The sequence below is a fragment of the Choloepus didactylus genome, chromosome 1 (assembly GCF_015220235.1).
Source record: "Choloepus didactylus isolate mChoDid1 chromosome 1, mChoDid1.pri, whole genome shotgun sequence".
Taxonomy (NCBI): domain Eukaryota; kingdom Metazoa; phylum Chordata; class Mammalia; order Pilosa; family Megalonychidae; genus Choloepus; species Choloepus didactylus.
In genome coordinates, this window is record NC_051307.1 from 85,585,888 (window position 1) to 85,612,333 (window position 26,446).

The following is a 26,446-nucleotide window of genomic DNA, read 5'->3' on the forward strand; positions in this document are numbered from 1 at the left end:
TTTTCTCAAGAACTTTTGTGTATCTATGTAAAAGACTTGTCCAGTTGTAGCTTTGCATCCATGATAGAGTTCTACAAACTAGTCTTATTATGGTACATGTTTTCTAATTAAGTGAAATTCTACAAAATTCTTTTATAATGCATTTCTATTTCTAAGTGAATATTTCTTCCAGAAAATTGATTACTCTTTGGTTCATTCTTCAGTAGGACAAGGTCCACTTAGAAGATCCATAGGATATTAGCAGTCTGGGACACATTGATGGGGCCTAGGCTAGGACCAGGGATTGACAAAGTAGACTCTTCTAAACTAATAGTGAAAATAGCAGTAAAAAATGAAAATGGGATCTGGTTTAAACCTTATGTTTTCCTCCTTCTTTCTTCCCAGCACGGTGAACACTGGTCTAAATGTGTACCGAAATAAAAATGCCCTAAGCCATATTGTCATTGCAGGAGGTAAGACTTTTTTGTTTTAGTTTGTGTTTTTCAATCTTCTCAAATTTGGTTTAAAAAATATTTAAGGACTTATAAATCAGAGTCACTGAACTCTTTGTTTAGCTTCTCATCACATTTCATTCCATTGGGAGCATTGTGCACCAGGTATACGTGGTGTTCCAGTTTGCTAATGCTGCCCTTATGCAAAGTGCCTGAAATGGATTGGCTTTTATAAAGGGGATTTATTAAGTTACAAAGTTACAGTTCTAAGGCAGTAGAAGTGTCTAGACTAAGGCATCAACAAGATGATACCTTCACTTAAGAATGGCTGATGGTGTCTGGAACACCTCTGTCAGCTGGGAAGGCACATGGCTGGTGTCTGCTGGTCCTTTGATCCTGGGTTGTGTTTCAAAGTGCCTTTCTCCAAATGTCTCTTGAGTTTCTGTCTTCACTCCTCTCTCTCAGCTCCTGAGTGTCTTTGCTTCTTTCTCCCAAGGCGTTTCTCTCTAACCATCTGGGGTTCCTCTCTTAGCTTCTGTAGCGCAAACTCTGGGCTTCATCTTTTAGCTTAGTGTCTCCAAATGTCCTTCTGTCTGCATCTCCAAGCATTAGCATCTGTGTTGGCTCTTGAACTCTTTTCAGTACTCAGTACTCTAGTGAACTAATCAAGACACATCCTGAATGGGCGAGGTCCACACCTCCATGGAAATAATTCAGTCAGAGTTATCGGCCACAGTTGAGTGAGTCACAGCTCCATGGAAACATTCAATCAAAGGGTTCCACCCTAATGAAGACTAACAAGTCTGCCCCCACAAGATTGCATTAAAGACCATGGATTTTCTGGGGGACATAATATATCCAAACCAGCACACATGGTGAACAAAATATGGTCCTTGCCTTCAGAGTTCTAGTTTAATGTGGATGGCAACAAATAGGCTGCTATAAGAGAAAGTAACAAATAGGTGGGACAATGGGAACTAATGTTGACAGGGACAGGGCAGTCAGAGAAGGCCTTCCTAAGGAAGTGACATTTAAGCTATTACCTGGAGGACTGGAAGGAGCAAGTCTTGCAAAGAAGAGTGGCCTAGGCAGAGGAAACACCAAGAGTAAAAGCTCTAAAGCAAGAGAGTTCCTCAACAGCAGGTTAATATGGCTGGAGCATAGTGAAGAGTGGCTTGATATCCGTCCTGGGCCACACCTTATATGAAGTAACCTCACCGAAAGGTCCTATTTATAAGGGTTCACACCCATAGGAATGGATTTAGTTTAAGAACATGCTTTTCTGAGGTAGGTAACTCCAAATCATCATATACGCCCTCTTTAAAAAGAGGTATTTCCAAAAACGTCAATGAAGTTAACTGCCATATATACTCAGTCTCTCACTAAGTCATGTACATTCTTTCACAAACACACACACACTGCACAGTTTCTTAACTTTTTATTTATAAATAATTTCAAGTTTACAAAAATTTGGAAAATTAAAAATCATACAAGGAACACCATATGCCTTTTACATACATATGTTTAGCTGTTGTTAACATTTTACCCAATTTACTTTGTCACTTGTGCTCTTTGGAGTGTGCTCCTTCTTTTTCTGTGACTTTGTATTCACAAATATAATTTAAACTTAACATTTTAATGAACTATTTAAGTATTTTAAAATATAAAACTAGAAATAGGCATTAAGAGCATTGGAACGGCTAGAATTTGAGAACATTTTTACATGGATGGGTGTTCCATAGGCTCAAATCCCTATATCCAAACCAAATTCTTGTCTTTCCCCCCCACACTTCTACACTTGCTCAGGGTATGTTCTCCATCATCTACGCTATTAAATATCAAAACCAACAATAGAGGAAAGACATCGTTCTGCCCTTTATCCTTCTCTTTCCTGAGAGATTATGAAATTTATCCTGGGAACTGGTTCACACTACTGTGGAGATTGGCAAGTCTGAAGTCTGTAGGGAAGGCTGCAAGTTGGAAAACCCAATGAAGGTTTTGAAGGTCCTGCCCTTTATCCTCAGCAGAAAGTGGCTGACTGAGCTAGAGATAGAAATTCTTCTTTCAGACAAATTCTCCCTTTAAGGTCATCAGCTGATTGGATAAGACTTCTCTCATTTCTGAGGGCAGTCTTCTTTGTTGATTTAATCAGCCATAGATACAACAACTAATAATTTAAATGCATGAAATACCATCATAGTAATAATCAGGCCAGTGTTCGCTTGACCAAACAACTGAACACCAAACCTAACCAAGTTGACACATCATAATTCCTCTGCTTGAAACTTTTCAGTAGTTCCCATCACTCCATAGCTGGTTGTTTCTCTGGCCCCTAGGCACCACTATTTTGCTCCGGCCTTATAATCTACTTGGATTTCCCAAACCTAGCATATTCTTGCTTTACCTGCATTGGTTGCTCTTCCTGAACTCATCTGCCTACTCCTGCAACTAATTTTGTTTTGCTACTAAACCTTATCCTTCAAGGTTCAGTTCATTTGTCAGCCTCAGCTTCCCTTGGGAGTCCTTCCTAGCCCCTGTTTTCTTATCTTTAAGTTTGCTTAGTTTTATCAACGTACTTATAACACTACATTGTGGCTTTTTATTTGTTTTGCTTCCCCACTAGACTGACTTGCTTGAATTTAAATCAAATGTTTGTCTTTAAAAACACAAGTGCTTGACTCATAATAATGTAACATATTATTAGTAAAATAAGAATATAAAAATGTATCTTCTGATACAATTTAATTTTTTATCTAAAACCAGCAATGAACATCATGTTTAATGGTATAACACTAGAGTAATTTCCTCTGAAGTCAGAATTAGGTCAAGGATGTCTCCCCTCATCATTATTATTTGGCCTTGGTCTGGACATTTGTAAAAATATGTTCAACATCTGGAATTGCTGAGTGAGGAGCCTGGCAAATTCTTTCCCCCAAAAGTGACAATAAAACTGGACAATATTAGCACATACAACCATTGCAGATGCTGGAAATTGACCAAAAGCATATAACAAATTGAGAAGCATTTATTTAAGTATATCTAATCAATCTTGGTAAGAAAATGGGAGTCTATGAAGTTTTAGCCTGTGGATGCTTGTATTCCCTCAACCCCAGATCCATGGTGTAGAAGTTCCATGAAGGTAGGACAGGCAAAGAGGACCAGCAATTCTGCTGCTGGACAGGAGTGACTTTATTCAGAGCAAAGCACAGAAAATTCCATGCCTGGGGCATTGCTGAAAACTGTTGTAAATCATTAAGGAAGAACAACATCACACAGCTAATCTGAGGTTTTGATACTCTTTGGGGCAAGCAATAGATTGGCAGACCAAGCAGAAATTTAACAGGAGTATGTAGGGATTGAGACAGCAAAGAGGACCTTACTGAGATCCTACTATCCTTGGTACTCTGCAACACTGTGCAAATGTGTAAGTATCCATGCACACTCAGGAGAGACTGGTGAGGGCCCTAGCAAACTACTTGTTTTTACCTGAATGTGAGGCCTTATAAAGGCAGAAAGTAAAAGCCTGGAAAGATGTGTAAACTTCCTGAATTTTGAATGCATTTCCCCAAACCACAGACAGATTCACTGGCAAAGGATCAAAGTCTTCCTGACTCAAGATGTTTAAGTAAAATCTCTGAAGAAGCATTGGCTGACTACTAAGCTGGGGTGATTCCAAGGAAGCTAGATATAAAAATAAAAACTGAGTAGAGACCTCATGCTACACTCTGCATGGAAAAAGACTCCATAGAATTGGTCCAGTTAAGTCATTAAATTAGCAAACAAACAATAAAAGAACCGTAACTCCAGAATTAGTACAATATATTTTTTTAAGTCTTCATTTTCAACAGCAATAAGGCAACCAAAAACCACAAGACATGGAGATACAGAAGAAAACAGCGGTCAATGGGAACTATCTCTGAGGTAGCTCATCGGTTGAACATAGCAAACAGAAGACTTCTGTTCTGGTTTCTAATGCTGCCAGAATGCAAAACACCAGAGATGGATTGGCTTTTATAAAAGGGGGTTTATTTGGTTACGCAGTGTCCAAGGTAACACATCAGCAATCAGGTACCTTCACTGGAGGATGGCCAATGGTGTCCGGAAAACCTCGGTTAGCTGGGAAGGCATGTGGGTGGAGTCTGCTCTAAAGTTCTGGTTTCAGAATGGCTTTCTCCCAGGACGTTCCTCTCTAGGCTGCCGTTCCTCAATAATGTCACTCTTAGTTGTACTTGGGGTATTTGTCCTCTCTTAGCTTCTCCGGAGCAAGAATCTGCTTTCAACGGCCGCCTTCAAAATGTTTCTCCTCTGCAACTCCTGTGCTTTCTTCAAAGTGTCCCTCTTGGCTGTAGGTCCTCTTCAAAATATCACTCACAGCTGCACTGAGTTCCTTCTGTTTGTCAGTCATTAAAAGACTCCAGTAATTTAATTTAGACATACCCTGAATGGGTGAGGTAACACCTCTGTGGAAATTACCCAGTCAGAGTCATCACCCACAGTTGGGTGGGGCGCATCTCCATGGAAACAGTCAAAGAATTACAATCTAATTAGCACTGATAGGTCTGCCCACACAAGACTACATCAAAGTAATGGCATTTGGGGGACATAATACATTCAAACTGGCACAACTTCATAATAGGAATCCATGTTTAAAGAATGAAATAGAAGTATGATGACAGAAACTCATGAAATAGAGAATATCAATAAAGAGATAGAGATTATAAAAAAAAGAATCAAAAGGAAATTCTGGAAGTGATAAGTACAGGAATGGAAATTAAAATTTCACTGGGTGGGAGCTCAGCATCATATTGAGATAGTAGAAGAATCAGTGAGCTTGATGACACATTGATACAGACTATCCATTCTGAAGAACAAAGAAAAAAAGAGAAAAAATGAACAGAGCCTGAGTTATGTCAGACATCATCAAGCATACCATCAAATGTATAATGGGAATACCAGATTGAGAGGAAAGAGAAAGGGGCAGAAAAAAGTATTTTAAGAAATAATGGAGGAGGCGGGGCAAGGTGGCAGACTGGTGAGCTGTATGTTTTAGTTACTCCTCCAGGAAAGTAGGTAGAAAGCCAGGAACTGCGTGGACTGGACACCACAGAGCAATCTGACTTTGGGCATACTTCATACAACATTCATGAAAACGTGGAACTGCTGAGATCAGCGAAATCTGTAAGTTTTTGTGGCCAGGGGACCCGCGCCCCTCCCTGCCAGGCTCAGTCCCATGGGAGGAGGGGCTGTCAGCTCCGGGAAGGAGAAGGGAGAACTGCAGTGTCAGCCCTTATCGGAAACTCATTCTACTGATCCAAACTCCAACCATAGATAGACTGAGACCAGACACCAGAGAATCTGAGAGCAGCCAGCCCAGCAGAGAGGAGACAGGCATAGAAAAAAAACAACACGAAAAACTCCAAAATAAAAGCGGAGGATTTTTGGAGTTCTGGTGAACATAGAAAGGGGAAGGGCAGAGCTCAGGCCCTGGGGTGCATATGCAAATCCCGAAGAAAAGCTGATCTCTCTGCCCTGTGGACCTTTCCTTAATGGCCCTAGTTGCTTTGTCTCTTAGCATTTCAATAACCCATTAGATCTCTGAGGAGGGCCCTTTTTTTTTTAATCCTTTTTTCTTTTTCTAAAACAAGTACTCTAAGAAGCCCAATACAGAAAGCTTCAAAGACTTGCAATTTGGGCAGGTCAAGTCAAGAGCAGAACTAAGAGAGCTCTGAGACAAAAGGCAATAATCCAGTGGCTGAGAAAATTCACTAAACACCACAACTTCCCAAGAAAAGGGGGTTGTCCGCTCACAGCCATCATCCTGGTGGACAGGAAACACTCCTGCCCATCGCCAGCCCCATAGCCCAGAGCTGCCCCAGACAACCCAGTGTGACGGAAGTGCTTCAAATAACAGGCACACACCATAAAACTGGGCGTGGACATTAGCCTTCCCTGCAACCTCAGCTGATTGTCCCAGAGTTGGGAAGGTGGAGCAGTGTGAATTAACAAAGCCCCATTCAGCCATCATTTCAGCAGACTGGGAGCCTCCCTACACAGCCCAGCAGCCCAGAACTGCCCTGGGGGGACGGCACTCACCTGTGACATAGCACAGTCATCCCTCAACAGAGGACCCGGGGTGCACAGCCTGGAAGAGGGGCCCACTTGCAGTCTCAGGAGCCATACGCCAATACCAAGGACTTGTGGGTCAGTGGCAGAGACAAACTGTGGCAGGACTGAACTGAAGGATTAGACATTGCAGCAGCTTTAAAACTCTAGGATCACCAGGGAGATTTGATTGTTAGGGCCACCCCCCCCCCCCGACTGCCCAGAAAGACGCCCCATATACAGGGCGGGCAACGCCAACTACACACGCAAGCTTGGTACACCAATTGGACCCCACAAGATTCACTCCCCCACTCACCAAAAAGGCTAAGCAGGGGAGAACTGGCTTGTGGAGAACAGGTGGCTCGTGGATGCCACCTGCTGGTTAGTTAGAGAAAGTGTACTCCACGAAGCTGTAGATCTGATAAATTAGAGATAAGGAAACGGAAGATGCCTCGAATTGCTAAAGACACTCTAAAAAAGAAAAACGAAGTGGGAGGACTTACACTCCCTGACTTTGAAGCTTATTATAAAGCCACAGTTGTCTAAAGCAGCATGGTACTGGCACAAAGATAGACATATAGATCAATGGAATCGAATTTAGAATTCGGAGATAGACCCTCAGATCTACGGCCGACTGATCATTGATAAGGCCCCCAAAGTCACTGAACTGAGCCATAATGGTCTTTTCAACAAATGGGGCTGGGAGAGTTGGATATCCATAGCCAAAAGAATGAAAGAGGACTCCTACCTCGCACCCTACACAAAAATTAACTCAAAATGGACGAAAGATCTCAATATAAAAGAAAGTATCATAAAACTCCTAGAAGATAATGTAGGAAAACATCTTCAAGACCTTGTATTAGGCGGCCACTTCCTAGACTTTACACCCAAAGCACAAGCAACAAAAGAGAAAATAGATAAATGGGAACTCCTCAAGCTTAGAAGTTTCTGCACCTCAAAGAATTTCTCAAAAAGGTAAAGAGGCAGCCAACTCAATGGGAAAAAATTTTTGGAAACCATGTATCTGACAAAAGACTGATATCTTGCATATATAAAGAAATCCTACAACTCAGTGACAGTAGTACAGTCGGCCCAATTATAAAATGGGCAAAAGATATGAAAAGACAGTTCTCTGAAGAGGAAATACAAATGGCCAAGAAACACATGAAAAAATGTTCAGCTTCATTAGCTGTTAGAGAGATGCAAATTAAGACCACAATGAGATACCATCTCACACCGATTAGAATGGCTGCCATTAAACAAACAGGAAACTACAAATGCTGGAGGGGATGTGGAGAAGTTGGAACTCTTATTCATTGTTGGTGGTACTGTATAATGGTTCAGCCACTCTGGAAGTCAGTCTGGCAGTTCCTTAGAAAACTAGATATAGAGTTACCATTCGATCCAGCGATTGCACTTCTCGGTATATACCCGGAAGATCGGAAAGCAGTGACACGAACAGATATCTGCACGCCAATGTTCATAGCAGCATTATTCACAATTGCCAAGAGATGGAAACAACCCAAATGTCCTTCAACAGATGAGTGGATAAATAAAATGTGGTATATACACACGATGGAATACTACGCGGCAGTAAGAAGGAACGATCTCGTGAAACATATGACAACATGGATGAACCTTGAAGACATAATGCTGAGCGAAATAAGCCAGGCACAAAAAGAGAAATATTATATGCTACCACTAATGTGAACTTTGAAAAATGTAAAACAAATGGTTTATAATGTAGAATGTAGGGGAACTAGCAATAGAGAGCAATTAAGGAAGGGGGAACAATAATCCAAGAAGAACAGATAAGCTATTTAACGTTGTGGGGATGCCCAGTAATGACTATGGTCTGTTAATTTCTGATGGATATAGTAGGAACAAGTTCACAGAAATGTTGCTATATTAGGTAACTTTCTTGGGGTAAAGTAGGAACATGTTGGAAGTTAAGCAGTTATCTTAGGTTAGTTGTCTTTTTCTTACTCCCTTGTTATGGTCTCTTTGAAATGTTCTTTTATTGTATGTTTGTTTTCTTTTTAACTTTTTTTTCATACAGTTGATTTAAAAAAGAAGGGAAAGTAAAAAAAAAAAAAAAGAAAAACAAGGGAAAAAAAAAAGATGTAGTGCCCCCTTGAGGAGCCTGTGGAGAATGCAGGGGTATTTGCCTACCCCACCTCCATGGTTGCTAACATGACCACAGACATAGGGGACTGGTGGTTTGATGGGTTGAGCCCTCTACCATAGGTTTTACCCTTGGGAAGACGGTTGCTGCAAAGGAGAGGCTAGGCCTCCCTATGATTGTGCCTAAGAGCCTCCTCCCGAATGCCTCTTTGTTGCTCAGATGTGGCCCTCTCTCTCTGGCTAAGCCAACTTGAAAGGTGAAATCACTGCCCTCTCCCCTACGTGGGATCAGACACCCAGGGGAGTGAATCTCCCTGGCGACGTGGAATATGACTCCCAGGGAGGAATGTAGACCTGGCATCGTGGGACGGAGAACATCTTCTTGACCAAAAGGGGGATGTGAAAGGAAATGAAATAAGCTTCAGTAACAGAGAGATTCCAAAAGGAGCCGAGAGGTCACTCTGGTGGGCACTCTTACACACACTTTAGACAACCCTTTTTAGGTTCTAAAGAATTGGGGTAGCTGGTGGTGGATACCTGAAACTATCAAACTACAACCTAGAACCCATGAATCTCGAAGACAGTTGTATAAAAATGTAGCTTATGAGGGGTGACAATGGGATTGGGAAAGCCATAAGGACCACACTCCACTTTGTCTAGTTTATGGATGGATGAGTAGAAAAATAGGGGAAGGAAACAAACAGACAAAGGTACCCAGTGTTCTTTTTTACTTCAATGGCTCTTTTTCACTCTAATTATTATTCTTGTTATTTTTGTGTGTGTGCTAATGAAGGTGTCAGGGATTGATTTAGATGATGAATGTACAACTATGTAATGGTACTGTAAACAATCGAAAGTACAATTTGTTTTGTATGACTGCATGGTATGTGAATATATCTCAATAAAATGAAGATTAAAAAAAAAAAAATAGTGAGTCCAGGGATGACACATCCAAGGCACAGAGTTTTGTGTCAACAGAGGACAGTAAAAACCAGCAGCACTGTGGCCAGAGAGGCTGCAGTTCAGAGAAGTCAGCAGCTCCTTCCCCAGCACAACACTAGGAAGGACTATCCCCAGGGTGACAGAAATAAAGGCTTGGACTCCAGGACTGCAACCAGCTGAATCAAGTGTGCTGGATTCCAGGAACAAGAGGGTGAGAGAAGCCATGCAGGGCCTGGCTCCCACTGCCTGGCTCGGTCACTTTACCTGGTGCACCTTTCTCCCGCAGAGATAATTCTTGGAGAAAGGAGAGGATCCTACACAGACCAAAAATGCTGGTGTCAGGGCTTTTATAAAGTACCTGCAGTGACCACAACAAAAGACAAGCGGTTAAATGAATTATAATCTTAATCATCCATGGACTTTTCTAACAACATTCAACATGAACTTCTGGATATGAACCAACATTAAAATTCAAGTTTAGCACAAAAAAAAAAAAAAAAAAAAAAGAAATAATGGACACAAATTTACCAAAGTTGATGAAAAACATTAATCCACACAAGCAGAAGCTCAGCAAAGTCCAAGTAGGATAAATACAAAAAGAGCCATGCCTAGACGCATCATAGTTAAACTGTTCAAATCCAATGACTGAAAGAAAATCTTGAAAGCAGTGAGAGTAAAACAACTCAAATGTGCTGCCTTGAAACTGTTAGATAACCCAGATAAGGCTATGTTCTTTTAGTCCAGTCACCTTTAATAGGGGGCAGACCTATTGTATGTGGGACCTTTTTTTTTTGAATTCAGTTTTATTGAGATATATTCACATATGATGCAGTCATCCATGGTGTACAATCAGCTGTTCACAGTACCATCATATAGTTGTGCATCCATCACCCCAATCTGTTTTTGAACATTTTCCTTATACCAGAAAGAATCAGAATCAGAATAAAAAATAAAAAAAAAAAGAACACCCAAACCATCCCACCCTAATTTTCATTTAGTCCCCATTTATCTACTCATCCATCCATACACTGGATAAAGGGAGTGCGATCCACAAGGTTTTCACAATCACACTGTCACGCCTTGTAATCTACATTGTTATACAATCGTTTTCAAAAGTCAAGGCTACTGGTTTGAAGTTTGGTAGTTTCAGGTATTTACTTCTAGCTATTCCAATACATTAAAACCTAAAAACTGTTATCTATATAGTGCATAAGAATGTCCACCAGAGTGACCTCTTGACTCTATTTGAAATCTGTCAGCCACTGAAGCTTTATTTCATTTCACTTCGCATCCCCCTTGTGGTCAAGATGTTCTCAATCCCATGATGCTGGGTCCAGATTCATCCCCAGGAGTCATATCCTGCATTGCCAGGGAGATTTACACCCCTAGGAGTCAGGTCATTTGGGATCTTTTCACTGGGTTGTTTCAATTGAGATGTGGCCCGCCCAATTCAAGGTGGATCTTAATCCTTTACTGGGTTCCTTTATGAGGATTGTTCTAGTTTGCTAATGCTGCGGAATGCAAAACACCAGAAAATCTATTCTAGTTTGCTAATGCTGCAGAATGCAAAACACCAGAGACGGACAGGCTTTTATAAAATGGGGGTTTATTTCACTACACAGTTACAGTCTTAAGGCCACAAAACGTCCAAGGTAACACATCAGTAATCGGGTACCTTCACTGGAGATGGCCAGTGGCGTCTGGAAAACCTCTGTTGGCTGGGAAGGCACATGGCTGGCGTCTGCTCCAAAGTTCTGGTTTCAAAATGGCTTTCTCCCAGGACATTCCTCTCTAGCAAGCTTGCTCTTCTTCAAAACGTCACTCACAGCTGCACTGTCTTCAGTCTCTTTGAGTCAGCATGTTTTATATGGCTCCACTGATCCAGGCCCACCCCAAATGGGTGGGGCCATGCCTCCACGGGAGTATCCCACCAGAGTCACCACCCACAGCTGGGTGGGGCACATTCCAAGCAAATCCAATCAGCACCAAAAGTCTGTCCCACAAGACTGCATCAAAGAATATGGCTTTTTCTGGGGGACATAATACATTCAAACCGGCACAAGGATAAAAAAGAGAAAGATCCAGAGAGAGCTTGGAGGGAGCCAAGGAAGCCAGAAGCTGAGAGCAACTAAACCTGGGAAGGACCCAGCAGACACTGGCCATGTACCTTGCTACCTGACAGAGGAACCCCAGATGCCAGCAGCCTTTCCTCAGAGAAGGTATCTTCCTCTCGATGACTTAATTGGGACATTTTCATGGCCTTCGAACTGTAAATCTGTAAACCAGTAAATCCCCATTGTAAAAGCCAGACCATTTCTGTTATATTACATTCCGGCAACTTTAGCAAACTGAAATATCATCTTATAAAAGGAACTCTCTCTATGAGATCAACAGCTGACTTCTCATTAAAATAATGGAAGCCAGAAAGTCAAATGACAGAGTACTAGAAGGAATAAGCTATCAACCAGGAATTCTATAGCTAGTAAACTATTTTTCAGAATTGAAGGCAGAACCTAAGATGGCAGCTAGGTGAGACAGGGCAAAAAAAAACTTCTGTGAAAAATACTAGATAAAAGCCAGAAAGTGACCCAGAACACCAGTTCCAGCAATGCACCATCCAGACAAGGTCTGCTAAATCCACAGGGACCGTGCATGTGCTGAAACTGGGAGTCTATGTTCTGAAATGAGTGGATGAGCTGGCTGAAAGTCTAGCAGCCGCGCTGCAGTGTGGGAAAACCGTGGGTTGGCATTTGGAGACGGACTAGTTCCTTTAAAAAAAATGAAAAATAAAAAAACCTGGGAGCAGCTGTGGTTACGATGGTGAGAACCACGCAGTGAAGCATGGCAGGAGTGGACTATGCCAACATCTCGGTGTCTGGCGTGGAGGATAGCCCGCTGCTGATTGTCTCGGGGCCAGGGGGGCAGAGGGGAGCCAAAAGGAGAAAGAAGCCACGCCCCTTGCAGCCATCTCCCTGGCAGGCAGGGGATGCTCCTGCCTGGGGCCCAACCCACAGCCGAGAGCCATGCCAAGAAACCCAGTGTGACAGGGAGTGTTTCTTGCAGCACTGTGCACACACCACAATATAGGCCGTGGACAGTGACCTTTAGTGCACCCACAGCTAATTGTCCTGGATCTGGGAAGGTGGAACTGTGGGAAAAGGGGGAAATTAACACTCCCCATTCAACTATCTTCACAGCAGGCTGGGAACGCCCCTGCATGGCCCAGTGACCCAGGGCTTCCCTGGAGGGCCGGCACGCACTTGTGATGTGGCACAACCTTCCCTCAGCAGAGGTCCTGGAAGAGCACGGCTGAGAAGGGGGACACGCTCGGAAATCCCAGGGACCCTACACCACTACCAAGGACTTGTGGGTCGGTGGCAGAGACAATCTGTGGGAAGACTGAAATGAAAGCTTGGACTCTTGCAACAGCCTTAAATCTCCGGGAACACCTGGGAGGTTTGATTATTAAAGCTGCCCTGCCTCCCTAACCATCCAGACACACGTCCCATATTCAGGGCGGACAGCACCAACAACACACCCAAACTTAGTGCACCAATTGAACCCCACAAGAATCAGATCCCCACACACCACAGAGACAAACTTGGGGAGAACTGACTTGAGGGGAATAGGTGACTCGCAGACGCCATCTGCTGGTTAGTTAGAGAAAGTGTATGCCACCAAGCTGTAGTTCTGACAAATTAGAGATTCGTATTTTTTATATCCGGAAAGAACCCTATCAAGTAAAGCAAATGCCAAGAGGCCAAAAACAACAGAAAATCTTAAAGCGTATGATAAAACCAGACAATATGGAGAACCCAAACCCAAACACCCAAATCAAAAGATCAGAAGAGAAACAGCACTTGGAGCAGTTAATCAAAGAACTAAGGACAAACAATGAGAGCATGGCACAGGATATAAAGGACATGAAGAAGAGCATGGCACAGGATATAAATGGCATAAAGAAGACCTTAGAAGAGCATAAAGAAGAAATTGCAAGAGTAAATAAAATAGATTTTATGGAAATAAAAGAAACTGTTGGACAAATTAAAAAGACTCTGGATACTCGTAATACAAGATTAGAGGAAGTTGAACACTGACTCAGCCTCTTCGAGGACCACAGAATGGGAAATGAAAGAACAAAAGAAAGATTGTGGAAAAAATTGAAAAAATCAAAATGGATCTCAGGGATATGTTAGATAAAATAAAACATCCAAATTTAAGAATCATTGGTGTCCCAGAAGGGGAAGAGAAGGGTAAAGGTCTAGAAAGAGTATTCAAAGAAATTGTTGGGGAAAACTTCCCAAACCTTCTACACAATATAAATACACAAAGCATAAATGCCCAGGGAACTCCAAATAGAATAAATCCAGATAAACCCACTCCAAGACATATTCTGATCGGACTGTCAAATACTGAAGAGAAGGAGCAAGTTCTGAAAGCAGCAAGAGGAAAGCAATTCACCACATAAAAGGAAACATAAGACTAAGTAGTGACTACTCAGCGGCCACCATGGAGGCAAGAAGGCAGTGGCATGACATATTTAAAATTCTGAGAGAGAAAAATTTCCAACCAAGAATACTTTTTCCAGCGCAACTCTCCTTCAAATTTGAGGGAGAGCTTAAATTTTTCACAGACAAACAAATACTGAGAGATTTTGCTAATAAAAGACCTGCCTACTTCAGGTACTAAAGGGAGCCCTACCGACAGAGAAACAAAGAAAGGAGAGAGAGATATAGAGAAATTTAACAGACATGTGTAGAACATTACATCCCAAATCACCAGGACACACATTCTTCTATAGTAATCACGGATCTTTCTCCAGAATAGACCACATGCTGGGACATAAAACAAGCCTCAATAAATTAAAAAAAAATTTGAATTTATTCAAAGCACATTCTCTGACCGCAATGGAATACAAATAGAAGTCGGTAACCATCGGAGACTTAGAAAATTCACAAACAACTGGAGGGTGGAAATGAGGGGGAGATGAAAACATTCCCAGATAATCGAAAGCTGAGGGACTTCATCACCAGTAGATCAGTTCTATAAGAAATGCTAAAGAGAATTGAGCAGTCTGAAAGGAAGGGACACTGAACAATTGACTGAAACCACATGAAGAAATAAAGATTTCCAGTAATGATCGCATGGTAAATATAAATACCAATACTACTGTATTTTTGATTTGTAACTGCACTAGTTCCTATGGGATCTAAAATACATAAACTGTAATGATGAATCAGTGGTTTTGGACTCAATGTAAAATAATGTAATTTTTGACAAGAACTACATAAAGGTGGGAGAATGGAGGAGTATAGGAACATAGTTTCCATGTCCTATTGAAGTTAAGTTATTATCAAAGGAAAACAAGATTGTTATAGATTTAAGAGGTTAAATTTAAGCCCCATGGTAAACACAAAGTATCAGAGAATATGACCATAGAGATGAAAAGTAGAATATGGGTTACGAGAAGTGGGGGAAGGGCAGTGGGGAGTTAAGAAATGAGAGTAGGGTTTCTGTTTGGGGTGAAGGAGAAGTTCTAGTAATGGATGGTGGGAAGGTGATAGCATTGCAACATTCTAAATGTGATTAATCCCACTAATGGAATGCTAGGGAGGGGTTGGAATGGGAAGATTTAGGCTGTATATATGTTTCCACAATTGAAAAAAAAAAGCACTATATATAAAAAAAAAAATTTCACGAAAGATTGGGAGAAAAATATAAGTGAATATGTATTTGATCTCTGGGTGAGAAGTAAATGTGTGTGTGTGTGTGTGTGTATACACACACACACACACACATATGTGCATAAAAATAAAACATATAGGCAATGGTTAACAGTTTTGATCACATAAAATTTGTTAACTTATCTAGGTCATAAATACCATGGAGGAAATTAAGTGATGAAGAACCCAGAAATAATAATCGGTGCTGGTCATGTTTAAAGGCCATTACACATCACAAAGAAAAGATAGCGCAATTGAAGACTGGACAAAGAATGAGAATTTGTCATTCACGGAAGCAGTACAAATAACGTGTAAACCTGAAAAGAAATGCATTCTGCTAATCAGAGAAATGCAACTTCAGAACAGGCACTCATCCACTTTTAATGGCAAAGTAAATTTGTGTAACCTTTTTGAATAGCAGTTTAAAGTCAAAAGTCTTAAATATATTCATACCTTTGATCTAGAAATTCCATTTCTATGAGTTCATCCTAAGGAAACAGTCAAATGTATAAAAAGATTTATTTGCAACAATTATCATCAAACCCTTATTTTAAACATCCACAAATGGAAAACCTAAATGTTGATCAAAAGTTTGTATTACAGCTGTGCAGTGGAAGCGTGTGGGAGAAAATTTAAAGATACAGAATTTAATAATATGTTAAGTAACAATAAAAACTCAGTGTGTACAGCATGGCCCTGATCTGTTTAAAAAAATATTATGTATGAGATAAAAAAGACTAGAGGTATATACTCCAAATTTGTTATTGTCTCTGGGTAATGAGATGAAAGGTGATTCTTGTCCTTTTAGAAATTTTAAAAACTGAATATGTAGTACTTTGATAATTTTAAAAAGCCCTCAAATGTTATTTCTTTGTTAATGTTTCCATCTGAGATGTTATTGGCATAAATTGTGTTTTGTGTAGAAAGAGGAAAACTTGTCAACATCATGGATACACAATCCCAGTGGGAGGAAAAGAGGTACTAAGCACTGGCCACCAGGTGGCATTGTAGGGCCCAATGCTTCTTGTTTGCAGGCCTGCCTGTGAGGTGCAATGTAGCAGAATAGAAAGGGTGAGGCTGGCGGAGGGTGTAAGGTGCAGGGGCTAGTGAAGGTTTTTTTGTTTTTATTTGGGGAAAACTTTCCTTGAAAGAAGAAATGAAGGAGATGGAAGAGAAGAAATTGCAGATTTTCAAAGGGAGGTGGGCAAAAATGAAGCAAAGAGGTTGGATCCGTAGAACAGACTAAAGATTTAGGTTTGTAAAGGGGTATTTCTTTCTTTACATCTGTGGACTGAAGCTGTATTGGCATTTCAGAGTCAGGAAATCTGGACTATGGTTAGTATACTAATGTTGGGTTTGGAATGCTTATTTAGGAGTTTGTGTCCTTTATATAGAAAGAAATTTTTAAAATGGAATTCTATTTAAAATGGTTTAATATTGCCTTTTCTATTTTTAAATAGCTGTCACAGGAAGCCTTTTCAGAATAAATTTAGGCCTGCGTGGCCTGGTGGCTGGTGGTATAATTGGAGCCTTGCTGGGGTAAGTGTTAGCATGGTTTGATTCTAAATTGATACAACTTTCATGAATGCCTTGCCTGTTAAAAAATCTCTTCCAATTCTAAAGAACAGATTTAACCCTTAGAGCCTGTAAAGTCTCTAGTCTTGTACTGGCAGTAGCTTTTGATTGTCCAGTTCAAATTCTACCTGATTTGTTTGTCCAGTTTTTACTAGGTAAAAACTATATCACTGACTCCTGAAACCATTTGTAGCTGAATGAGGAATTAGAGAGAAAGATAAGAAATAGTTAACAAGCACATTTTTTTTTAAATTGGTTAGGTTTTGTTTGTTTAGCTTATTAATTTTAAAAAATATTTTAAAATGTTTTCTTCCCCAACTTTTTATTTTGAAAATTTTCAAACCTACAGAAAAGTTGAATGAATTAGTATATCGAACACCATATATATCTTTCACCTAGCTTCACCAATTGTTAGCATTTTGCCATATCTTTTTATATGTCTCTTTGGATATGTGTGTGATGTGTGTTCATTTCTTTCTTATTTTTTCTTTTTGGCTAAACCATTTCTGATGTCATGATACTTCACCCCTAATATGTATCTCCCAGGATGAAGAACATTCTCCAAAAAAATCACAGTACAGCTACCATGATAAATAATTTGACACTGATTCAATACAGTTGTCTAACATAGGTTCCTCTGCCCTTTTTTTAAATGCAATTTTATTGAGATGTGTTCATATAACATTACAATCCTTCAAAGTATACAGTCAGTTGTTGTTGTTGTGCATTGATCGCCACAGTCTTTGAACATTTTCATTACTCTAAAAAATAAAATAAAAATTAGAATGAAAAGAACATCCAAAACATTCCATTCCCCACCTCCTCACATTGTTCATTTACTTTTTTTTACACTCATCCATTGTTTTTTTTTAACTTTATAAAAAAAAATGAAAAACAAACAATAAAAAAACAATATTCCAAACAAAATCAAAACAAAGGAATAAGAAAAAACAACCTTAAAATAACTACATTGCTTACAACAGGTTCCTACCCTACCCCAAGAAAATAAACAGACTATAACGTAACAAAGGAATAAGAAAAACAAATACCTAAAATAACTACATTTCTGCAAACTTATTCCTACCATACCCCCCAGAAATTAACAAACCATAGTCGTTCCTGAGCATTCCCATAACATTAAGTTTATTCTCCATAACTTATCTGTTCTTATTAGATTATTGTTCACCCTTCATTATTTGCTGTCTATCGCTAGGTCCCCTACATTCTACAATATAAACCATCTGTTTTACATTTTCACAGTGTTCACATTGCTGGTAACATACAATATTTCTCTTTTTGTGCCTGGCTTATTTTTCTCAGCATTATGTCTTCAAGTTTCAGCCATGTTGTCATATGTTTCAAGACATCGTTCCTTCTTACTGCCGCATAGTATTCCATCGTGTGTATATAACACATTTTGTTTATCCATTTAGCTGTTGAAGGACATTTAGGTTGTTTCCATCTCTTGGCAATTGTGAATACTGCTGCTATGAACATTGGCATGCAGATATCTGTTTGTGTCACTGCTTTCGAATCTTCTGGGTATATACTGAGAAGTGTAATTGCTGGATCGAAGGGTAACTCTATATCTAGCTTTCTAAGTAACCACCAGACTGTCCTCCAGAGTGGCTGTACCATTATATACAGTCCCACCAGCAATGAATATGAGTTCCAATTTCTCCACATCCTCTCCAGCATTTGTAGTTTCCTGTTTGTTTAATGGCAGCCAATCTAACTGGTGTGAGATGATCTCATTGTGGTCTTCATTTGCGTCTCCCTAATAGCTAGTGAAGCTGAACATTTTTCATCTGTTTTTTGGCAATTTGTATTTCCTCTTCAGGGAGATGTCTTTTTATATCTTTTGCCCATTTTATAATTGGGCTGTCTGTACTATTGTCATTGAGTGGTAGGATTTCTTTATATATGCAAGATACCAATCTTTTGTCAGGTATATGGTTTCCAAATATTTTTTCCCATTGAGTTGGCTGCCTCTTAACCTTTTTGACAAATTCCTTTGAGGTACAGAAGCTTTTAACTTTGAGGAGTTCCCATTTGTCTGTTTTTTCTTTTGTTCCTTGTGCTTTGAGAGTGAGGTCTAGGAAGTGACCTCCTAATACAAGGTCTTGATGATGTTTCCCTACATTATCTTCTAGGAGTTTTATTGTACTGTCTCTTACACTGAGGTCTGTAATCCATTCTGAGTTAATTTTTGTGTAGGGTGTGAGGTAGGGGTCCTCTTTCATTCTTTTGGATATGAATATCCAGCTCTCCCAGCCCCATTTATTGAATAGACTGTTCTGTCCCAGTTCAGTGGTTTTGGGGGCCTTATCAAAAATAAGATGACCTTAGATCTGGAGGGGGGGGGTCTATCTCTGAATTCTCAATTCAATTCCATTGATCAATATGTCTATCTTTGTGCCAGTACCATGCTGTTTTGACTGCTGTGGCTTTATAATAAGCTTCAAAGTCAGGGAGTGTAAGCCCTCCCGCTTCTTTTTTCTTTTTTAGAATGTTTTTAGCAATTTGAGACATGTTCCCCTTCCAAATAAATTTGATAACTAGTTTTTCAAGTTTGCAAAGTAGGTTGTTGGGATTTTGATAGGAATTGCGTTGAATCTGTAAGATGAGTTTGGGTAGAACTGACATCTTAATGACATTTAGCCTTCCTATCCATGAACAGGGAATATTTTTCCATCTTTTTAGGTCCCCTTCTATTTCTTTTAGTAAATTTATGTACTTTTCTATGTATAGGTCTTTTACATCCTTGGTTAAGTTTAACCCCTAGGTACTTGATTTTTTTAGTTGCTATTGAGAGTGGAATCTTTTTCTTGAGTGTCTCTTCAGTTAGGTCATTTCTAATGTATAGGAACATTATCGACTTATGTGCATTAATCTTGTATCCCACTACTTTGCTAAATTTGTTTATTAGCTCAAGTAGCTGTGTCGTTGATTTCTCAGGATTTTCCAGATATAAGATCATATCATCTGCAAATAATGACAGTTTTACTTCTTCCTTTCCAATTTGGATGCCTTTTATTTCTTTGTATTGCATGATTGCTCTGGCCTAGCACTTCTAGCACAATATTGAATAACAGTGGTGACTGGGGGCATCCTTGTATCATTCCTGATCTTAGAGGGAAGGCTTTCATTCTCTCACCATTGAGTACTATCCTGGCTGTTGGTTTGTCATATATGCCCTTTATCATATTGAGGAAGTTTCCTTCAATTCCTACCTTTTGAAGTGTTTTTATCAAAAAAGTTTGCTGGATTTTGTCAAAATCTTTTTCAGCATCTGTTGAGATGATCATTTGATTTTTACCTTTTGATTCGATATTGTGTTGTATTACATTGTTTGATTTTCTTCTGTTGAACCATCCTTGCATGCTTGAAGTGAACCCCACTTGGTCATGGTGTATGGTTCTTTTAATGTGTCTTTGGATTCGGTTTGCAAGTATTTTGTTGAGAATTTTTGCGTCTATATTCATTAGGGAGATTTGCCTGTAGTTTTCCTTTCTTATAGCATCTTTACCTGGTTTTGGTATTCGAGTGACGTTAGCTTCGTAAAGTGAGTTAGGTAGTGTTCCATTTTCTTCAATGTTTTGAAAGAGTTTAAGTAAGATTGGTGTCAGTTCTTTTAGGAAAGTTTGGTAGAATTCCCCTGTGAAGCCATCTGGCCCTGGGCATTTGAAGCTTTTTGATGACTGATTGGATCTCTTTGCTTGTGATTCGTTGTTTGAGATCTTCTGTTTCTTCTCTGATCAGTCTAGGTTGCCCATGCGTTTCCAGGAGATTGTCATTTCCTCTACATTATCTAATTTGTTGGCATACAGTTGTTCATTGTATCCTCTTATAATCTTTTTAATTTCTTTGGGATCTGCAGTAATGTCGCCTCTCTCATTCATTATTTTGTTTGTTTGGGTCTTCTCTATGTTTGATTTTGTCAGTCTAGATAGGGGCTTGTCAATCTTGTTGATCGTCTCAAAGAACCAACTTTTGGTGTTATTTATTCTCACTATTGTTTTTTTGTTCTCTTTGTCACTTATTTCTGCTTTAATCCTTATTTCTTTTCTTCTACTTGGTTTAGGATTAGCTTGCTGTGCATTTTCTAGCTTCTTCGGTTGTTCCATTAGTTCTTTCATTTTAGCTCTTTCTTTCTTTTTAATGTACGCATTTAGAGGTATATGTTTCCCCCTCAATACCACCTTTGCTGTATCCCATAAGTTTTTGATATGTTGTGTTCTCATTTTCATTCATCTCTATGTATTTAGCAGTTTCTCTTGCTATTTCTTTTTTAACCCATGATTGTTTGGGAGTGTGTTGCTTAACTCCAGATATTTGTGAATTTTCTAAGTCTCTGATGGTTATTGACTTCTAATTGTATTCCATTGTGATCAGAGAATGTGTCTTGAATAATTTCAGTCTTTTAAAATTTATTCAGGCTTGTTTTATGGCCCAGCATATGATCTATTCTGGAGAAAGTTCCATGAGCACTAGAGAAGATTGTGTATCCTGGTGATTTGGAATGTAATGTTTTATATATGTCTGTTGATTCAAATTCATTTCTCAGGTTGTTTAGGTTTTCAGTTTCCTTATTGGTCCTCTGTCTGGTTGGTCTATCTATAGGAGGGAGTGATGTATTGAAGTCTCCCACAATTATTGTGGAAACATCTATTGCTTCCTTCAGTTTTGCCAATGTTTATCTCATGTATTTTGGGGCACCTTGATTGGGTACATAGACATTTTTTTTTTTGTTATTAATAATAAATTTTATTTTGAAATAAGTTCAATCTTACAGGAATAGTTGTAAAAACAGTACAAACCCCCTACATAGAATTCCATCATACCCTGACCCCCCTCCCCCGATACCCTGATCTATCACCTCTAAGATGCTGTCACACCACTCTTTTCTTTCCCTCCCTCCCTCCCTCCCTAACACCCATCATCTATTGCTCTATCTTCTGAACATATGGGAGCAAGCTGCACATATTTTTGAATAGGCAATATAATTCACATATACCTTTCCCATGGACAAGAACATTATTTTATGCAGTCTCATCAAACGTAGCTAAGAAGTTCGAGAAATTCAACATTGATATAAAGCTTACATTCTATATTTCCCTTTTTTTTTTTTTCTTTTTTTTTTTCTTCTTGTGTCCCAGCTGTGTCCGTTTGAGCCTCCTCTCCTCCGGCCTCAGATCCCGTCCAGGATCATCCTTGGCATTTAATTGTCATCTCTTTAGACTGTCTTATTTTTTTTTTTCAATTTTGGAAAGATATATATAGCCTAAATCTTCCTATTCCACCCCTCCCTAGCATTCCCTTAGTGGGATTAATCACATTTAGAATGTTGCAATGCTATTACCTTCCCACCGTCCATTTCTAGAAGTTTCCCTTCACCCCAAACCAAAACCCCTACTCTCATTTCTTAACTCCCCATTGCCCCTTCCCCCACTTCTTGGAACCCCTACTCTACTTTTCATCTCTTTGGTCATATTCTCTGATACTTTCTTTGTGTTTACCATGGGGCTTAAATTTAACCTCTTAAATCTATAACAATCTTGTTTTTCTTTGAAACCAACTTAACTTCAATAGGACATGTAAACTGTGTTCCTATACTCCTCCATTTCCCCACCTTTATGTAGTTCTTGTCAAGAATTACATATTTTACATTGAGTCCAAAACCACCAATTTATCATTACGGTTTATGTATTTTAGATCCTGTATGAAGTAAATAGTGGAGTTATAAATCAACCATACAGTAGTATTGGTCTTTATATCTACCATGTGATCTTTACTGGAAATCTTTATTTCTTCATGTGGTTTCAGTCAATTGTTTAGTGTCCCTTCCTTTCAGCCTGCTTAAGACTGATCTACTGGTGATGAAGTTCCTCTGCGTTTGTCCGGGAATGTTTTCATCTCCCCCTCATTTTTATCTTTCAGGTATTTATGAATTCTCCAAGTCTCTGATGGTTATTGACTTCTATTTGTATTCCATTGTGGGCAGAGAATGTTCTTTGAACAAATTCATTTTTATATTTTTTTATTTTATTGAGGCTTGTTTTTATGTCCCTGCATACAGTCCGTTCTGGAGAAAGATCCGTGATCACTAGTGAAGAACGTGTGTCCCAGTGACCTGGGATGTAATATTCTATATATGTCTGTTAAAATTCTATATATGTCTGTTAAAAGTCTCTATATCTCTCTTTCATTTCTTTGTTTCTGTGTCGGTAGGGCTCGCTTTAATATCTGAAGTAGGGCAGGTCTTTTATTAGCAAACTCTCTCAGCATTTGTTTGTCTGTGAAAAATTTAAGCTCTCCCTCAAATTTGAAGGAGAGTTTTGCTGGATAAAGTATTCTTGGTTGGAAATTTTCCTCTCTCAGAGTTTTAAATATGTCATGCCACTTCCTTCTCACCTCCATGGTGGCCGCTGAGTAGTCATCACTTAGTCTTATGTTGTTTCCTTTGTATGTGGTGAATTGCTTTTCTCTTGCTGCTTTCAGAACTTGCTCCTTCTCTTCAGTATTTGACAGTCTGATCAGAATATGTCTTGGAGTGGGTTTGTTTGAATTTATTCTATTTGGAGTTCTCTGGGCATTTATGCTTTGTGTATTTATATTGTGTAGAAGGTTTGGGAAGTTTTCCCCAACAATTTCTTTGAATACTCTTTCTAGACCTTTACCCTTCTCTTCCCTTTCTGGGACACCAATGAGTCTTAAATTTGGACTTTTTATTTTATCTATCATATCCCTGAGATCCATTTCGATTTTTTCAATTTTTTTCCCCATTCTTTCTTTTGTCTTTCATTTTCTGTTCTGTGGTCCTTGAGGAGGCTGAGTTGTTGTTCAGCTTCCTCTAATCTTGTATTATGAGTATCCAGAGTCTTTTTAATTTGGCCTACAGTTTCTTTAATTTCCATAAGATCTTCTATTTTTTAATTTACTCTTGCAATATCTTCTTTATGCTCTTCTAGGGTCTTTTTTATGTCTTTCATATTCTGTGCCATGCTCTTCTTCAAGTCTTTTATATCCCGTGCCATGCTCTCTTTGCCTGTCTGTAGTTCTTTGATTAATTCTGCCAGGAACTGTGTCTTCAGATCTTTTGATTTGAGTGTTTGGGTTCAGGTTCTCCATGTCGTCTGGTTTTATCATACGCTTTAAGATTTTCTGTTGTTTTTGGCCTCTTGGCATTTGCTTTACTTGATCTTTAATTTGTTAGAATTGCAGTTTGGTGACATACACTTTCTCTAACTAACCAGCAGATGGCGTCCATGAGTCACTTATTCCCCTCAAGTCAGTTCTCCCCAGCTTTGTGTTATGTGGGGATCTGATTCTTTTGGGGTCCAGTTGGTGCACTTAATTTGGGTGTGTTGTTGGTGCTGTCTGCCCTCAATGAGGGGTGTGTGCCTGAGTGGTTAGGGAGGAAGGGCAGGTTTAACAATCAGACCTCCCAGGTGTTCCCAGAGATTTAAGGCTGTTCACTGCCGCTGATACAAAAGTCCTTGGTATTGGCGTAGGTTCCCTGGGATTTCTGAGCGGTTCCCCCCTCCCTGCTGTGCTTTTCCAGGACCTCTGTTAAGGGGAGGAGGGCCGTGCCACGTCACAAGTGAGCGCCGGCCTCCACGGAAGCCCTGGGCTGCCAGGCTGTGTAGGGGCGTTCCCAGCCCACTTCAAAGATGGTTGAATGGGACGCATTAACTTCCCCCTTTCTGCACAGCTCTGCTCTCCCAGCTCCAGGACAATCAGCTGTGGATGTATTCAAGGCCACTGTCCACGGCCGATATTGTGTCGTGTGAGCGGTGCTGCGGGAAAGACTCCCTGTCAGGCTGGGTTTCTTGTCTCAGTTCTGTGCTGTGTGTTCGGCCCTGGGCAGGAGCAGCCCCGCCCGCTGGGGAGATGGCCGCGAGACTGGACTTCTCAGCTCGGCTCTGTGCTGTGCGCTTGGCCCCAGGCAGGAGCAGCCCCGCCCACTGGGGTGAAGGCTGCGAGGCTGGGCCTCTCAGTTCGGCTCTGCGCTGTGTGCTCGGCCCCGGGCAGGAGCAGCCTTGTCTGCTGGGGTGACAGCCGCGAGGCTGGGTTTCTCCCCTTTGTTTCCCTGGACCCAAGACAATCTGCAGTGGGTGTGGGAAGGGGTATCCTCCACCCCAGACACCAAGGCGTTAGTCCAGACCGCTCCCGTCTTATCTGCAACTGTTCGTGGGCTTCTCTCTTTTTAAAAAAAAAAAAAAAACGCCAGCCCAGCGTCTCCCTCCGCCCCGCAGCGTGGCTGACAGATCAGCCTACTCACTCACTTGTTTCAGAATGCAGACTCCTAGTTTCACCAAACGCATGTTCCCTGTGGCTTTAGCAGAACTTGTCCAGCTGGTGCTACTTTGGAAGTGGTGTTCTGGGTCCTTTCTGGTTTTTTATCTGGAGTTTTCCACGGAGGTGTTTTTTTTCTCTGTCTCACCTAGTCGCCGTCTTAGGTTCCTCTGATCGGGTACATAGACATTTATGATTGTTATTTCTTCTTGTTGAATTGTCCCTTTTATTAGTATATAGTGACCTTCTATGTCTCTTATCACATCCTTGCATTTAAAGTATCTTATCTGAGATTAATATTGCTACTCCTGCTTTCACTTTCAATTTCTTTGTTTCTGTGTGTCTGAGTCTCTTGTAAGCAACATATTGATGGCTCATATTGGTTAATCCATTCACATTCAGTGATATTACTGTGAAGGCATTTCTTGAATCAGCCATCCTATCCTTTGGTTTTTGTTGGTCAGATGTATTTTTTCTCCTTTCTCTATTTCCTTTAATGTACCGTTACTAAATCTCTTTAGTTCTGAACTCCTCTCCATACGTCTCTCTCCTTTCTTTGTTTCTCTGCTGGTAGGGCTTCCTTTAGTATCTCATGTAGGGCAGGTCTCTTGTTAGCAAATTCTCTCAGCATTTGTTTGTCTGTGAAGATTTTAAGCTCTCCCTCAAATTTGGGGTAGAGCTTTGCTGGATAAAGAATTCTTGGTTAGCAATTTTTCTCTTTCAGAATTTTAAATATGTCACACCACTGCCTTCTCGCCTCCATGGTGGCCACTGAGTAGTCACTGCTTAGTCTTGTGCTGTTTCCCTTGTATGTGGTGAATTGCTTCTCTTTGCTGCTTTCAGAAGTTGTTCCTTCTCTTCATCATTTGACAATCTGATCAGAATATGTCTCGCAATATGTTTAGTTGGATTTACTCTCTTTGGAGTTCGTTGGGTGTCTGTGATTTGCATATTTATTTTTAGAAGGGCTGGGAAGTTTTCCCCAACAATTTCTTTGAATTCTCTTCCTAGACCTTTACCCTTCTCTTCCCCTTCTGGAATAGCAATGATTCTTATATTTGTGTACTTTATGTTGTCCATGATATCCCTGAGGTTCATTTCAAATTTTTTTATTTTTTTCTCCATTCTTTCTTTTATACTGTCACTTTCAAATCTGCACTCTTCCAGTTTGCTTATTCTTTCCTCAGCTTCCTCTAATCTAGTATTATGTGTATCCAGAATCTTTTTAATTTGATCAACATTATCTTTTAT

At 40.0% G+C, this 26,446-nt stretch overlaps 1 protein-coding gene across 1 annotated transcript in view; it reads left to right on the forward strand.

Moving 5' to 3' along the window:
* Nucleotides 1-26,446, forward strand: part of TIMMDC1 (translocase of inner mitochondrial membrane domain containing 1) — a 45,400-nt gene that overhangs the window by 14,140 nt on the left and 4,814 nt on the right. The window contains exons 4-5 of the mRNA XM_037836059.1: nt 385-452; nt 16,783-16,861. Of these exons, the coding sequence (XP_037691987.1) occupies nt 385-452; nt 16,783-16,861 (147 nt within the window). The remainder of the gene's footprint in view (nt 1-384; nt 453-16,782; nt 16,862-26,446) is intronic.